At 41.2% G+C, this 15,967-nt stretch overlaps 1 protein-coding gene across 1 annotated transcript in view; it reads left to right on the top strand.

Annotated features, from left to right (window-relative positions):
* espn (espin) overlaps positions 1–15,967 on the top strand; it is a 44,358-nt gene that overhangs the window by 13,727 nt on the left and 14,664 nt on the right. Inside the window, exons 6-11 of the mRNA XM_069141409.1 lie at positions 1,222–1,477; positions 1,953–2,233; positions 6,127–6,285; positions 9,365–9,596; positions 14,522–14,667; positions 15,055–15,429. Of these exons, the coding sequence (XP_068997510.1) occupies positions 1,222–1,477; positions 1,953–2,233; positions 6,127–6,285; positions 9,365–9,596; positions 14,522–14,667; positions 15,055–15,429 (1,449 nt within the window). The remainder of the gene's footprint in view (positions 1–1,221; positions 1,478–1,952; positions 2,234–6,126; positions 6,286–9,364; positions 9,597–14,521; positions 14,668–15,054; positions 15,430–15,967) is intronic.

The following is a 15,967-nucleotide window of genomic DNA, read 5'->3' as shown; positions in this document are numbered from 1 at the left end:
GTTTTGTAAAATTTTAAATGGTTTTGTAGAAAATGTTAATTGTTGTAGTGTTGTCAGACCCGTCAACTCTTTCCACTTTGAAAAAAAAAAGCTTACTCTTTGGTTGAATTCACATCCACACTAAGTCAATAATCTGTGATGAGGCACATAAGTAAACTTTGCCTCATCTTAAGGGTCACAAGCCAAGAGGGTTTGAAACCACTGCTTTAGGAGCTGCAGTATTTGTAATATTTACATTTTAACATTATTTAGGAGACATCTTATCAAACTAGGAGACATACAGCATGTCTTACCTTTGTGTTTTTATGCATTTTCAAATACTAGTTGTACTAAAGGGAGCTCTGCTCTTTCACATCAAAACACGAAAACACAGAATTTGTTCTAGTCAAACAACATTTGTGAAAGACTACATGTGAACTGTTCAGTATGATTAAAACACAAATTCATCACCTTCACTTTAGCTGACTGCATGTAGTGAGATATCATGTGCGATATATAGACTCTATGTTGCAAACTGTGGTCTAATGCTGCAAAAACTTGATAATATAAAATATGACTTAAGTATTCTAATAACACTTTGTTCTTCTAATTCTCACCTGGTTGGTCCCCCAAAACTAAAACACACCACTGACATACAAATACTGCAATAAGAAACAGCTGTGAGCGAACCAACTTCTCCCCTGACTGATTTCAGTTTTGTTCAGCTAATTATTCGAGCTACTAACACTTGACACACAGAGGCCTCAACCCACTGAATTCCCTGAGGGGCAATAGGAACAATAACTCCTCCACGCTGAACTCTTTACCGGGTGGGAAACATACTTCCCCTCTCTTGTTCTCCTCCCCATGAGGAACATTCAGACAATTGAGTCATGCCCTGTGGGAAAAGCAAAAGGCCCCAGAGCCTTTTTGAGCAGCTGAGAAGTGTTGCATTAGTGTGTGGTAATTAAACTCAATGCTGTTCTGCTTGTGTAAGTCACCAGAGACTGAGAGGCAGTGGGATTTAAGAACTGATGACTGAACATGTACATAATTCATATTAAGAACTAATTTGTCTGTCTTGTATAATGACACTGCATCCTTTTACATCCAAATCAAATGAACCAGATATGTTTTAATGAAAAGCATTTAAAAATTCATTAACAATTTTTTTTTATTTTGAAATATTAGACAGCTCAACAAAACAGACGCTTGTATTCATGAACCGCCCCCTTCTGACAGAGCGTGGAGCACCGCGTTTTGTCTCGGGACCCCTCGACTGACCTCGAGTACAAGCAGCCAGACTCAGGCCTTTCGTCCCCGAACACCACGATGCCTCCTGCCAGCCAGGCGGCACACTTTGACATCTGTTCACCATCCAGCTCCCTGTCCAACTACGACTCAGCCAACTCCAGTCAGTCCAGCACCGGTGAGAAGAGGAGCAGCTTAACAACGTCACGGGGCCCGCCTGCTCAACTCGACACAATTGCACACGCAGGTCTTTACACATATTTCATTTCAAAATAAATCCCAATCTGTCTCTAAATTAATACATGACATAGTCCTAGATATAGTCCTCATCCAATCATGATCAGAGTGTTGGAAGAAACAAACTTTGCTATTTTCAGCCATTTAGCTGGAAATTCTGGATCTTTATTTGCCAAATACACTATTTACTGAAGTGGAGCAGACAGCATGCAGCAGTTTGTTTCCTTTTGTTTTAAGTCACAGGTGCTTGCTTTACTGGTGCTGCACCCTAGTGGTCTGCATGCACACAGTTGGTATTAAATGGAGAGGTGGACCATCATTACATTTGACAGTCTTGCTTCTCATTAATGTTTAAATTGTGTATTAAGAAATTAAATGGAAGTACATTTTGAAAGTTTTACTTCTACTTTGTTAATTTAAAGCAGTTGTATGCCATGTTTGGGGTCATATAAGAACGCCCTGTGGACTCTGTCTTTGTGTCACAGGTGCATCAGAGTCAGCCATTTCAGACATGCAGGCGTACATGGACATGCTAAATCCAGACATCGGCTCTGACACTCACAAGAAGAATGAGGTCGCTGATGCCGCCTCCAAACTCCCGCCACCACCGACCTATCCACCCCCGCCTCCCCCACAGGCTCCCCCGATGCCCCCCCCACCCCCGAGCTACCCTGCACCGCAGCCCCCTCAGGAGCCGTCTCCAGCCGAGTTCCTTAAAGTGAAAAGCAACTTGCGGCATGTGGAGAGCAACACTGGCAAAACGGAGGTAGGGACAGCAGCAGTGAGCTCCTATTTCACCTAAAAAAAAAAATGAAGAAAAGAATATAAAATAGCCTCAGAGCTGTGCAAACATTTCTTTATCTGGATTTACATGATATACTATAAAGAAGCAGGAAGAACTGGATGTTTGGAATAAATTGGCCATTAGCTGCGATTTTCCCGTGGGTCAGGCGGTAGCTCTCCTGTAACAATGTGCCTTGTCTGGGTGCCCACAATGATGTTATTGTGTTAGCAGTGCCTAACGAGGCCAGGGAAGACACTCATTATCGTGGCAGGCCTCTGAGTTGACACACACAACGGTGGATGTGATGGGTTTGATCTTAATTCCAGTAATTAATCTGGCCACAGATCACTCAAAACTCTTCCAAGAGCTGACAAGGAGCAGCAATTAAGACCAGCAGCAACATCGATGTCAGTGCTGCTTCTGGTGGTTTAGTGCTGCTGTGAAGTACTAAAACTGCTGGTGAAGTGATAATTCTAATTTAAATGTAAATGAGTTGTTCAGGGGACATAGTAATTACAGCAAAGATAACCAATCGGAGGGATCACTTGCACCTCATGAAAAATTTATTTCCTGGTTGCCACCATGTCTTCCAGAGTGATGATAGCAAAATATGAGTCTGTAATTTTTTTTTTTTTTAGTGAGTTAAACTGACAGAGTTGAGATATTTTTGCTAATTTGACCAATTATTGTTTTATGTTGTGCTCATTTTTCAAAGATAACAATACAAATATTGTTTGAAGTAATGTTTTTATCTTGCATAGTAACTCAAGTTGCAGACCATTTAAATCAGATCAATCAAAGGTTGTCTGTGCTGTACATTTTCATTTAAAGACAGTAAAAAGTCAGGAAGCTGCAGAAACAGCTGATTTGCAGGAAAAATCAATTGTTCAGTCAGATGCTGCATTTATAGATCTGCTGTGTAAAGTCAGTCATTACTCGCTGTTATAAAGTCCACAGTTAGCTTTCACCATACACCGTCTCCATGTTGAGCTGTGTTTGTGTGTGTACACGTGTGTGTGTGTGTGTGTGTGTGTGTGTGTGTGTGTGTGTGTGCGCGCGCACACACACGCGCCATCAGCCATGTGGGCGAAGAGTTTTTAATTAGCACCGCCTACTCTCCACTCTGCACCCAGGTGAGCATCCCGTCCCGCGCCCTCATTAACAATTGAACAAAAGCTCAGAACACACACACACACACACACACACACACACACACACACACACACACACACACACACACACACACACACACACACACACGCAAATAAGATCAGCATTTGCCATATACATTGGGAAAAGCAATCTACCTTGGGCACAATAGTAACAGGGAACAGAAACTTCATCAAGGAATACATCCAATCAGACGGACAAATTACAGTTTCGTAGAAGGGCTTTGCGTGCTGAACACTTAAAAAAAATTGTATTCTTTGTCTTTTATTCAGTAAAAGACAAACATAAGACACCTGTTAAAGGTTTCAGGTGTGTTTTTTTAAATGGCTGTGTAAACTTTCGCTGATGCCGTCTTCTCTCGGCTCACTTGTCTGCATTCGTTTTGACTTAGTCACTCGTTTCGTGCGCAGCATCCAAACACTGACCGCTTTGCCTCTCTGGTTTTTACTGTTTAGCCAGTAGTCCCTCCAGAAGACTTTGACTTTGATATCTCGCTCATGATTAGAATATTTTCTGCCATTTTTTGCTGCTAATTCGGGGCACTGAAGGCTAGTTTATTGTAATAACCCTAAAGCCTGGGAGATTTACGTGGTCAGGCCAGCATATGGGTGTTTGTGTTTTGCATAAGAGGAACTGGGCAGGGTTGGGGAGTGGTTGGTGGTGACATCATTGCCACTAGTGTGGCTAGCCCAATAGGTTATTGATGAGGCCTGTGGGTAAAGTGAGAGGGCAGGTAGAGTGACAGGCATAGCACCGAGCAGAGAGCAGGTAAAGCTGTGGATCTGGTGACAGCTACTCTCTGTGCTCCATTGGGCTTTGTGGATGAGCTCTGCCTAGACTGGAGGAGAGCTGTGAGAGAGGACTCGTAACGCTAAGGTAAGATGCTAGTAGGAAAGCTTTACCAGTGGTGGAAATTATGTCATGTAGAAGTTTGGGACGCAGATACAGTAAAGATTTTGCAAGTTGCTTTGCATATCGTGTCTCATCTTCAGGTTTTCTGGGCTGTTTGAGCTGCTATATGGTTGGATGATCAGTGCGTTGCATATCATTTTTTTTACTTGTGTACATTGCCTTTCTGTTTTAAGAAGTTGTTGTAGTAGAAATATACTAGTAACTGTTAACTCATGTTAACACATCGTAATATGGCTTACACTGCATACCTGTGAACTCTCAATCTGAGGCTTTTGCAAGACCATATGAAAATATGTTGAACTTTAGCAAGTTAACCGACCTTTAATACCGCATACATACAGTTAAACTATAAAACCAGTTGTCCATATACAGGGTACACACACACACACACACACACACACACACACACACACACACACACACACACACACACGACTTGATGCTGACAGACAGATCTACATAATGGCTGTGTCTGTGTGCATTTGCACAACATCGTTGTCCCACCTCCCCAGAGGATGACAAACCATCTGTAGCACTGCCCTGCTCATATTACCCTCCCACCTGATGAGTGCTCAGGGACCATTTCTTTGACAGCAGACATGAGTCAACAAGATTAAACAGGCTTATAAGAACACAGAACATGACACCAGAGGAGGAGAGGTCAGGGGTCAGCTGCCAATTATTTCCGCTACTTCTATTTGACGTTTGAGGCACTTGTCTGGATTTTATGAGAACACAAGGCGTCTGGAAGCATTAAAATGTAAATGAACACAAGTACGATGCTGAGCTCTGGATTTGAAAGGCAAAGTGACTGTATGTATTGTTATGACGACTAACACTTGCTTGATGCCGAGAGCTTTCTAGGTTCTTTTTTAGAAATATACGTTTGGCTTTTTCCTGTTTTACACATCATTCTAGTAATACACACCGTTGGAAACATTTTTTTATTAGGATTTGAAAGGTTTTGATGCAAATTGATTTGGGTTGAGTACGAAATGCAAATGGAAGGCTTTTTGCATTAGTAAAATGAATCCACAGACTGACAGGAGAAAGCATGCGGCCACATAAAATGCAAGCTGCTCTAATTTGTACAGTCTAACCTAGATTAACTCAAACAGCAGCATATGAGGCATATGGGGAAGACTTTAAGATCCACAGGACTTTGATAACCTTCATTTACATCTCCAGATAGATGTCAGAGTGGAAAGTGAGAGTGCTTAACTACAAATGGCCAAGTTGGTGACCTCTGACCCTGCTCTGACAGAAGAGTCTCCCTTACATTGGTGGAAAAGCTGCATGTGAACCCTTGTGTTCCTTGGCCCTACATGAAACATAAATGCAGATGATTAAGTTGAACTAAATAAAAGCCTTGTCCTGTTATTAAAATAAAGCTGCTTTGGTCGCACGTGAGCAGATTATCGCTCACGTAATAAAGGCTAGTAAATAGTTTGTGCACAATGTGTTGTCCCACAAATAACATGTTTATGCCAATAGCACTGTTAAGCCATCTTAAAACTATTTACTGCCCTTCACCGCGCAGTATTTTTAGAACAACAATGATTCTGTTATGCTGTCAACGAAATACCTATTTATTGGCAGCTACCATTTTAGAATACTAGTTTTCTCTTTTTCTAATTTAAGTTCTTTGACACGGATTACCTGCATTGCAAAAACTACATTTTGAAAATAAACCTACAGCTGGGAGATACTGAGTTGTTTAAACCAAAGTAATTTAAAGCAATTTATATCCATTTCTCTCTCTTTTTTTTTTTTTTTTTAAATCTATTAATCAGCTGACACTTGGAGAAAACCACGAAAAATTGCGCCGCGTGGATTCAAACAGGAAGTCGAGGAGCTTCAGCAAGCAGCCCAGCACTGGGGACTACTACAAAGCCCTGGGCAGCGACACGGCCGACCGCCGTGGGAGCAAAGGCATGGCGCCCAATGAGGAGGTGAGTCACATCTCTGCTGGTCATGAAAACCAACTATATGGTTCAAATGTTGTGACAACCACAACAAATCATCCACTTCATTGAATTAACCATGTTCATTGCAATATGGAATCCCACAATCATGTGCTCATCTAATAATTTCTACAAATGTATAAAAATTGTATTTTCCCTGATAGTGTCTTTCATTGGGATACTGTAAAATGGTATATTCGAGAAGCTGACCACAACAGTGGGTCTGAAATACAGAGCCACTCTCAACTCGATGTTGATTACCATAAACAAACAAACAAACAAACTTACCATTTTTTTTTTTTTTTTTTGAGTAGATGGTTACAGGTAGTTAGTTTTACCTTCTTTTTTTTTTTTTATCAATGTGTATTATTGTATAAAAATGCTACTTGTGTAACACTGTTGTTTTCTGTCAGTCATCTGACATCCACTGGGAGGTGATCTCTCAAAAGTAAGTTACCTAACAAACTAACCTTAATGTGGTGCATCTTTGTTCATCAGGGCGGCAGCTGATCTCAGGTTTAATATTATAAAGCAAAGTTTAAAGATGAGTTAAATATTCAGTAAAATTGCTACATAGTGGGCTGTAACTCTGATAGATACTGGCACTGGGTTAGCAGAGGGTTAACACCGTGGTTTTATTGTCTTGGGTTGTTTGGACATGATAGGTCCTTATGAGATCCTTCTTTGGGTGAGGTTTAGCTGGGTGATGGTGTGTTGGCATTAGTTTACAACACTGACTGACACTATTTGCCTGAGCCAGGCCACTCAGCATGTTGCATAATCTTGTGTCCTTTTGAGCTTTTGTTTGCTACCTGATGCAAACTGCCCCCTCATTTCCATTGCCTCCTGAGTCTCCACCCCATTGTGTAAACTGTGTAAAGAGTCGACGATGGCACAAACCCAATAATCCCTGTGGAGAGAGCGCTGAGCAGGAAGTTGCTAATGAATAGATGGAAAAAGCAGAATATCTCTAAATCAATTCTGTCTATGGCCAAAGATCTGTTATAGGTATTGGCTTGCATTAGTGACAACTTGTGATATCTTCATGAATGCAATTCATTGTCCTTTATAAATGCCTGTCTGTAAGTTTTAGGGAGATCTATTGGCAGAAATTTAACATAATATTTATGTTTTCATGCAAGTGTAAAATCACCTGAAACTAAGAATCTATGTGATTTTGTTACCTTAGAATGAGAGATTCTTATCTACATAAGGAGCCGGTCCTCTTCCACGGAGCCGCCACGTTACAGCACCACGTTTCTATGGTAGCCCAGAAGGGACAAACCAAACTTTGCATCTAGAGAGGACCTTTTGCGTTTTTTGCGGCATCCATATATTCTCTAACACGCTTTGAAAAGGAGGGGTGAGGCAACAATAGATGCCTAAATCCTACACACTGCTCCTATAAATGGAGAAAGTCTTAAATTTAAATGACAACACACATCACTGGGAGCACGTTAAATATAAATGTGTAAAGATAAAAAAAAAAAAAAGGATAATTCAAGACTGACATTTAGTCAGGATGTGAGAAACACACTCCCATCTTTATGCAAAGAATTTCTGATAAAAACAAATACTTGTGTTTGCCTAAACTATATTTCCTTTTATTCAAACTTGGCAATAAAATCTCTCATGAAAATGTAATACACACCAACTTTTGCATTTGTAATGCAGATAGAACTGATACAGCGGTGTGAAGGAAAGTGCTTCTGTTTATTAAGGTATTACTTTTTTCATGGCTGCCTTTGTGTTGGATACCATTGGTTGTGGTTGCCCATATATGCTATGCAACAGAATTCCATATGAAAGGAAGTTTGCATAGGTAAACATATTTTAGAGGATAGATTATAAGCCAAAACACCTCTGCCTTTGTACATGCTCTAAATGGAAGGAACATTTTTGTTTATGACTGCAAGTGTTCCCAAAACATTCCTGGTTAAAATTAGCAATTGGCTGCCACATACCTTCACAGGCAGCTGAATGAATAGAGTCTGTTATACTCTCATTAATGTCCCTGGAGTGGTGTTTTTATAATCCCATGGGTATCAAGAGTGGGGGTGTTTAGGGTGACACAGGGTATAATCCACATTGAGCCAATTAAAGCCTCAGTGGGGCCCCTACTGGTCTCAGAGGAACCCTAACAGATGGACTGGCTAATCAACGGAAGCGGCACGTGCCGCCAAGATCCCATCTGGACATGGTCCTCCGCCCTGACTCCCTGGGGGGTTTGAAAAGTAAAGGGGGGCAACAATGATGGGCACACGTCTGAAGAATAAAGGAGGGGCGGGGTCGAGTTAAATGTCACGGTCTATTAATTTGCCTCCAGCAGTTATGGCCCGTTTTCAAAGCGTGTCAGTCGCATGCGTGCTGGGGGGAGGGAGGAGTACAGGGCACGGGGGGGGGGGGGGGGGGGGGGGGGGGGGGGGGGGTTAAAGCACTATCACTTGCAGTGACAGATGGCTTCTTTCCTCCGTTTTCTCTCTGAATTTTCCCCTTGAGATTAGGTCATATTAGCTCTGTTATTATCACAAAGGGTTGTGTTGATTAGAGACAGCAGGAAACAGAGGGAGGACAGATCTAATAGGGACGCATACATCTGTCCTGCTCAACGGCCTCTGTGTAAGAATTTAATGCTCCTAGCAGGAGTTGCAGCATGCCAGTTGAAAGCCCACATGTAAGCAGTAGAAATTCACTGTCATCGTTTAGTGTTTAATTGATTATTTTAAATTAATATAAAAATTTAGTGATGGTTTTTCTCAATTCAAAAAAGTGTTTTCAGGAAGAAAACCAGTTAATTGTTACATTTTTTTTTCTTTTATCTTTTTTGTCAACATAGTTTGCTATGTTTTAGGAACAGTAAAGCTAATTACCAGGACTACTGGAGGCAAACAAGAAAAAGCTGAATTGTCAGCGTTCAAGTTGTTTTCCATCTAAGTGAACAATGGGGCACTGGTCAGATCCCCGTTATCAGTGACTTGGCTAATGGAGTAAAACAACTGGAGCAAACCATGCATAAACCATGTATTAGAGATGTCTGACCGATTACCCCTCCCTGCTCTTCAATCAGGGCTCTGTGTTATTGGAGGAACCTACTGAGAGTCCCGCCCCCAACTCTGAAAATGGCAACACAGACGAATCTGTCCCAACTCCACAACCACCACCTCCTCCGCCTCTTCCCTCAAGCAATCCGATGCCAACACCTCCTCCGCCTCCTCCACTGCCCCCGGAGTCTCAAACCACCAAGAATAATGCCGGTAGCATCTCCACCACTCAGAGACGCCTATCTTCCTCATCAGGAAGTGAGTGTCCCTGAAATTCTTTATCTTTTTTGTCCAGAGTTTCATGTTTTTGTTTCTCTTAATTTCCTACTTTATTCTGCTCCTGAACAACTGTTAACAATTCTTTTCACTTGTACACATTATAATATAATTATTCCTAGAAAGCAGAGCCAGTGGTATCAATGGGGACAATGTAATCGCACTGGGTGAAGATGAGTTGAGTTCGACCGTAGCATTCTAAATAAGAGATTATAAATTAATGATGCAGGGCTACCATTACCTTCAGAACAGGTTTAATGTTCAGCCATTTCCTTAAGTGCCCCGCTGCCCTGGATGATACAGTCTGACAGCGTACACGCTGCTCCAGTTGCAGGGAAATTTTAACTGTTGTGTAATGCTGCAGGGTTTTCAAGGAAATGAAAAATATTCTATAAAAGGTTGCCATTCGTCTTAAAAATTGAAGTTTTAGTATTTGTGGTAAAACAAAAAAAGAACAGTCCTTAAGTAAATCATCTAATGTCCCCCACCATGTTTTAAAAAAAAAATTTAAATTTCCTAAATTTGATGTTTCAAATGATCCCTTATAAAGGGACACATTAGTATTTTTCAAAGCAGAACAAATTTTCCCATCATTTTGAGTCTAAATCAATAATGGGGACAACATTTTTTTCAACTGCTTCAGTACTGAGTGAAAGCAATTTAGTGAACTGCAATGTAATAGTTTTTGGCAATTGCACGCCGTCAATGTACGTCCACTAAAAAGTGCCTGTTTTTTGCACCAACAGGCTCAGATTCTGGATATAACTGTCTAAACATTATGGAAAACATTAATAACCCAAAACAGAGGTCTCACTCTGACCCAAAATGATGGGAAAATAAGTTTCCCTTTGAAGTTCAACACATTATTGACTTCCACGGACATGCCTCAATGGCCTTTACAGAAAAATCCACATCCAACTATTAACTGTCATAAGTATGTAAGAGAAACATAAGAAATCTCCACAACTTAGCTCAGCCTGTAAACTGTTGTTGACTGCTGAAGCACAGAAGATGAAACAAAATGTCCGAAAGTAAACCTGGTAAAAATGAAATGGGAGAAACTCTGGCTTGGTCATGTCAGAGATGGCTGGGCAGGTAATATGTGCTCATCCATCGAAGAAGTAAAACATATTATTTACTGGTAATCATACTAATGTTGCTTTAGTTCGGTTTTGTCTTCAACATTGTTCTCCTGTGAATATTCCCTATTTTCCCCATTAACCCTTTAATACGTTTCTGTTTGCATGTTCCTTCTTTCACCTGCTCCCTCCACCTGTTTGTCTCCGTCTTGTTTGCTTTGTTTCCTCTTTTTGCCTGCCATGGTCTGTCCTCACGGCTACTCTGTCAAGGCTGGGATATCTCTGCCTCTCAGGCAGAGGGAAGGGCACTTAGACAGATGAAGAGTAAGTACAGACTGCGCACCAGTCGTTCAACTAAATCAGTTCACGCTGTTTGACACATTAAGGTTTCACAGCAGGATTTTCATTCTTATCAAACACGATTTAAAAATTATTATTTGGAGCTTTTTATGTAAATGTTATGTCACTTTGTTGCTGATTTAAAGACAATGACTGTGTATCAAGTTTATCAAACATGTTGCTTGAATCAAATAGTGTGAATCCTCTTATCCAGAAATTTTTTTTATCCATTTCACAGGAATGATGTATTTTAATTTGCCACAGCAGAAAAAGCCCATTGTTCAGAATAAATAAAACTGTGCAGATGAACTGATAGTCCCCAAAGACTGAAGAGACAAAAGAGCAACACATAAAAAAATAAGCTTTATATCACACTTAAGTTGAAAAGTGAACTCTAGCCAATGAGAAACTTTTGGTGAGAAGCATTTAGTTTTGGTTACAGCCTGTGCGGCAGCTCATTATCTCAAGCAAAGGTTTAAGTGAAGGCTCAGTTGCAGTATAATATGGCTCATGGGGCAATATACAGTGCAGTTTTTTTTTTTAAATAAACCAGTAATAAACAGCAACATCCATTAAGTTGTAAATTGTAAATTACCCTATTTGGGCACCTTTTTACAATCTCTATATTTTATCTTTACGCTTTGTATGCTCCTTCTGCTGTCTAATGGTCGGCTAGCAATAAAATACTTAAAGCTAAAGAGTCATGTGTGCTCGCTAATGGCATGATTTGTGTCACAACGTTAATCAGGTAATAAACAGGTTGTGTGGTGGTCATAAAATAAGAGGCCATCAACACAACTGAGAGCTCAAGATGACTTTACAGCTCAGACACTTGTTGAGACGACGGCAACAAAACAGGTGGCTGATTGGAAATGCTGTAGATGGTTAGTGGTTCTCTATTGTTCTGTTGTGGTTCTTCTATTGATCACCGAAGGAAAGAGGAGTATACTTTTTATATTGCTCAGGACACACCTTTATCTAGAGCGCTAAGGAGCCGTGTGGGTTCAGTAATTATAGCATTTGTCTTACAGTGTTAATCAGGCTATAAACAGGCAGCAAGGCGGCCGTAAAATTAAAAGCCATCAACACATCTGAGTGCTCCAGATGAATTTACGACTCACGGAGATAATAAGCAACAAACTAGGTGGCTGATTAAAAATCTTTGTGCCACATTGCAGACCATTGGAAGTTCCCTATTGTTTTCTATTGATTAACAGGATGTAAAGTATCCTACTATTTATGTTTTAAGGCATCTGAAGTGAACAGATGCAACAGCTTGACTGCCATTAACCCATAGCAGTGAACAATTTGCAGTGTCACATCCATTGGCCCTGTGATAGACTGGCAACCTGTCCAGGGTGTACCCTGCCTTTGCTTAATGTGAGCTGGGATAGGCTCCAGCCCCCCCCGTGGCCCTGTTAAGGATAAAGCGGGTATAGATAATGGATGGATGGACGTCCATTATGTGTGGCTAGTCACCTGTCACACCTCCACCCTGCTTTACTCTCACTGTGGCAGGCCTGCTGAATCCACACCCCTAACCTAAACAAACCATAACGAGCACGGGCACTCAACCTTCGCCTCAAAAACACAAAAAGAAAACGTGTCCTCAAACAGGTGTTAGTACACCAACCTCAGTCCAGCGTCAGTTTTTAATCCTTTAAGCACATCTGATTGTGGATTATCAACTGCTCCGGAATTCAGTAATGAGGATCTGTTCAGGAAAAAAATGGCTCAAGGTTGGATGTTTATATTGTTAAATTAAAATCATTCTTTGTTACTGATCCAGTCACATTTTAACTAAGAATTTTGTTATGAGAGTTGTTTTCAGAAAAGCTTTGGTAGCACTAATTGCACGTGTCTATACAGTTTTTCCTAAAAGAATATATGTTGAAAGTGAATTTAAAAAGCTGTCAGAGTTCAGTTATTTGTTTTGATTGCCAGCTTTTTACAGTTTTCACTGTGCACATTGTAGAAGTCTCTCTCTCTCTCTCTCTCTCTCTCTCTCTCTCTCTGTAATCCAGAAACTGAGGTGTGACTGCATGCCTGTATGAGCGCACTATGAGTCAGGTTTGCTGCAGTGAGGATTGGTCTAGTGGAGTGGACTGACAAGCTGGGGATTGAAGGGTGACCGCGTGTGCGTGTGTGCATGTGTGCGTGTGTGCGTTAATTCCTGGCCGGCTTGCCAATGGCTCGCTGTCACTTCCACTTACTGGCGATTCCTTTAGATTTCCCCCAACTGTGATGATGGGTCTTTAATAGAAAGCTGTTCTCTCCTCCCCAAGAGAGAGAGACAGAGACAGGGAGAGCGAGGGCGAGTGAGGAGGGGTGGCACGCTAACTAGTCTTCATGTCCAGCTAGACCACTGAGGTTGCCTCAGCAGGGAACACTTTTACGGGAGGACTTTATTTTCCTTTCAACAAGTAGAGAATGAAGAAACAATGAGGGACTAAGGATATTTACTGCACTGAACTGAAACAGGTGAGAGAGCTACGGGCTTTGTATGTTTGGGCCATATGTGAAATTTAAATGCTGCTATAACAAATATGTGTAGTTGCTGCAATAGTTTGTTGTTACAGTTAATTATCAGGTTTAATTTTAGCATTTTAAATCATGAAAATCGTTTGTATAAATAACGGCTTTGTAATTACTGTTCTGTATTTTCATACTTTCTCAAGGGCATTAGAGCTGCTGTTTAAAACATTAGTGGATGTAGTTCTTCTTGTGCTACAGTTATTTTGAAATGTTGATGTCTTAATACACATTTATGTATAATTTATGTATAAATCTGAACGTGTTCAAAATGTAGCGCTGCTTTACCGTTGCCTGTGCGACATTTCAAACTTCATTCATTTTGTCTGTCCTTTCAAGTGAAAACAAAGTTCCTCTGTGACGGCATTAACAAATAGAGGTCATAGTTGAAGCCTTGAAGTTGGTGTATTGTTCACCAAGAAGATTAGAAAGCTGAATGTACACATTTTCATGGTCAACCTAGTTTTTAAAAAGGGTCAAGTTCTGCAGTAGCTTAGCTGTGTATATTCTGGTCAGGTGACACCGACACTGAGAATGTGTGCCTCCTCTCTTTGGCTTTACTGTTGTAAAATAATTTTAAATTGCTCATCCCCATCTAATCCCTGCTCACTCCAGCTGTGGACTGATGCAACAGTTGCCGAAAGAGAAACGTGTCTCAAGCAAACACACATCACTAGAGGTATAAAGGCAAAAGCAAAGTAAACAAATCTAAAAAGAAACTAGGTTATCCAAGAGAAACAGAGGTTCTGTATACCATAAAGACCTCCCATCATTGTCCCAACGGGCTCCAGGTCAGCATTGTTACCCGGCTGATTGGATAAAATATTTAACACTGAAATGCCACCCAACCCCTCGTCTCTTCTTCAGTGGATCTCTCTCACTCTCTCTGTTTCTATCTCGCCCTTCCTCCATCTTTCTACCTGGTCTCATCTGTCTGCTCAATCCTTTTGTCCGCAGGCACAAAATCTTTCAACATGATGTCCCCCACTGGCGACAACTCAGAGCTGCTGGCAGAGATCAAAGCAGGAAAGAGCCTCAAGCCCACACCTCACAGTAAAGGCTACACCACTGTTTTTTCCAACAGCGGACCAACAGGCAACAATGTAGGTCCACGGCCTTCCCCCTCTCCCAATTTATTTATCAGTGATAAATAATTATTATATTAATATTCTATTATAATTAGCCACAGCTTTTGCCATTACTTGTAGATTTAATGTGACCGTACCCATTTTAAATGAAGTTCAAGTGAATGCAAACAGATGTTAAATAGATCTTGAAAAGGGGGGACATTTTTAAAATCATACCACACCAAAAGAAGTGATATGATATAAAGTAAAACTAATGACTTATGATTTTGCCAATTTTAAATCTCCACAAGGATGGTGAACACTGGCTTCTAGCTGTATGTGTCAACAGGAAAAAAACAACGTGTTATCAGTTTTGTGACTTCTAAGTTTTCCTCTTCATTGGTGTACTCTAAATTCTACCAGGAAAACACGACATCACCAGAGCCCCGACCATCGAGCCCACCAGCCAAACCGTCATCCCCTCCACCATCCAATACGTCTGTCACCTCCCCATCCAACACCCCGAGTCCCACCCCGAGTCCCACCGGCTCCGGCTCTGCCAGGTCCATGTCAACCTCTGTGAGCTACGAGCAACTGTCCTCCAACTCTGTGATCAATGGGAACGGTGGTGACGGCACAGCAAGAACCGAGTTGGGGCGCAAGTCGAGCCTTGCTGATGTGGAGTCACTCGTGCCCACTCATGACGAACAGGGGAAAGCCATCCCTGAATGGAAGAGGCAGGTGATGGTGCGAAAGCTTCAGGTCAAGATACAAGAGGAGGAGGAGCACAAGCGCAAGGTAGGCAAGATGTTGCAATGCTATGGAAGGGGAACAGGTTTTGTTGTGTCTTAGCTATCCCATTTGTGGTTCTGCAAATTCAAAGTGTGCTTCTTGAATAAGGCTTCAATTTCAAATAATGAACACAAAGGCGATAGCAGGTGCTTGGATTTGAGCATGGATTTTTGTGATTTTGAATACTTGGGTATGAATGCATCTTTAGTTTTACATTACATTAGTATTTCTCTCCCTCTGACTTTTCTGTCTTAGAGCTGGTTGAGCTTGAAACATTTAATGGGCTCAGGATTACCTCACTCAAGTTTATGTCACATCTACTGCATACTTCCTTGGCGTGATAGCTGAAGGACAGTGTTTGCTTTGTAGGCTACAGTGAAGGACTTTATCACTTTTTGAACACTATTGGACATATCTTCAGAATTAGGTGTCATTGCCACAGTTACTCACAAGAGTCTCAGGCAGCATCAAGATATTGAAAACCAGCTTCATTTATGGATTTGATTTTCTGGCTTTAGAATCAATGACGTACCTCTTGATTTCT

Source organism: Embiotoca jacksoni, unplaced genomic scaffold (assembly GCF_022577435.1).
Source record: "Embiotoca jacksoni isolate LCO1_2020_lvr unplaced genomic scaffold, fEmbJac1.0.p SCAF_9, whole genome shotgun sequence".
Classification (NCBI taxonomy): domain Eukaryota; kingdom Metazoa; phylum Chordata; class Actinopteri; family Embiotocidae; genus Embiotoca; species Embiotoca jacksoni.
Note: the sequence above shows the minus strand (reverse complement) of the source record. Positions and strands in the feature narration are given on the sequence as shown.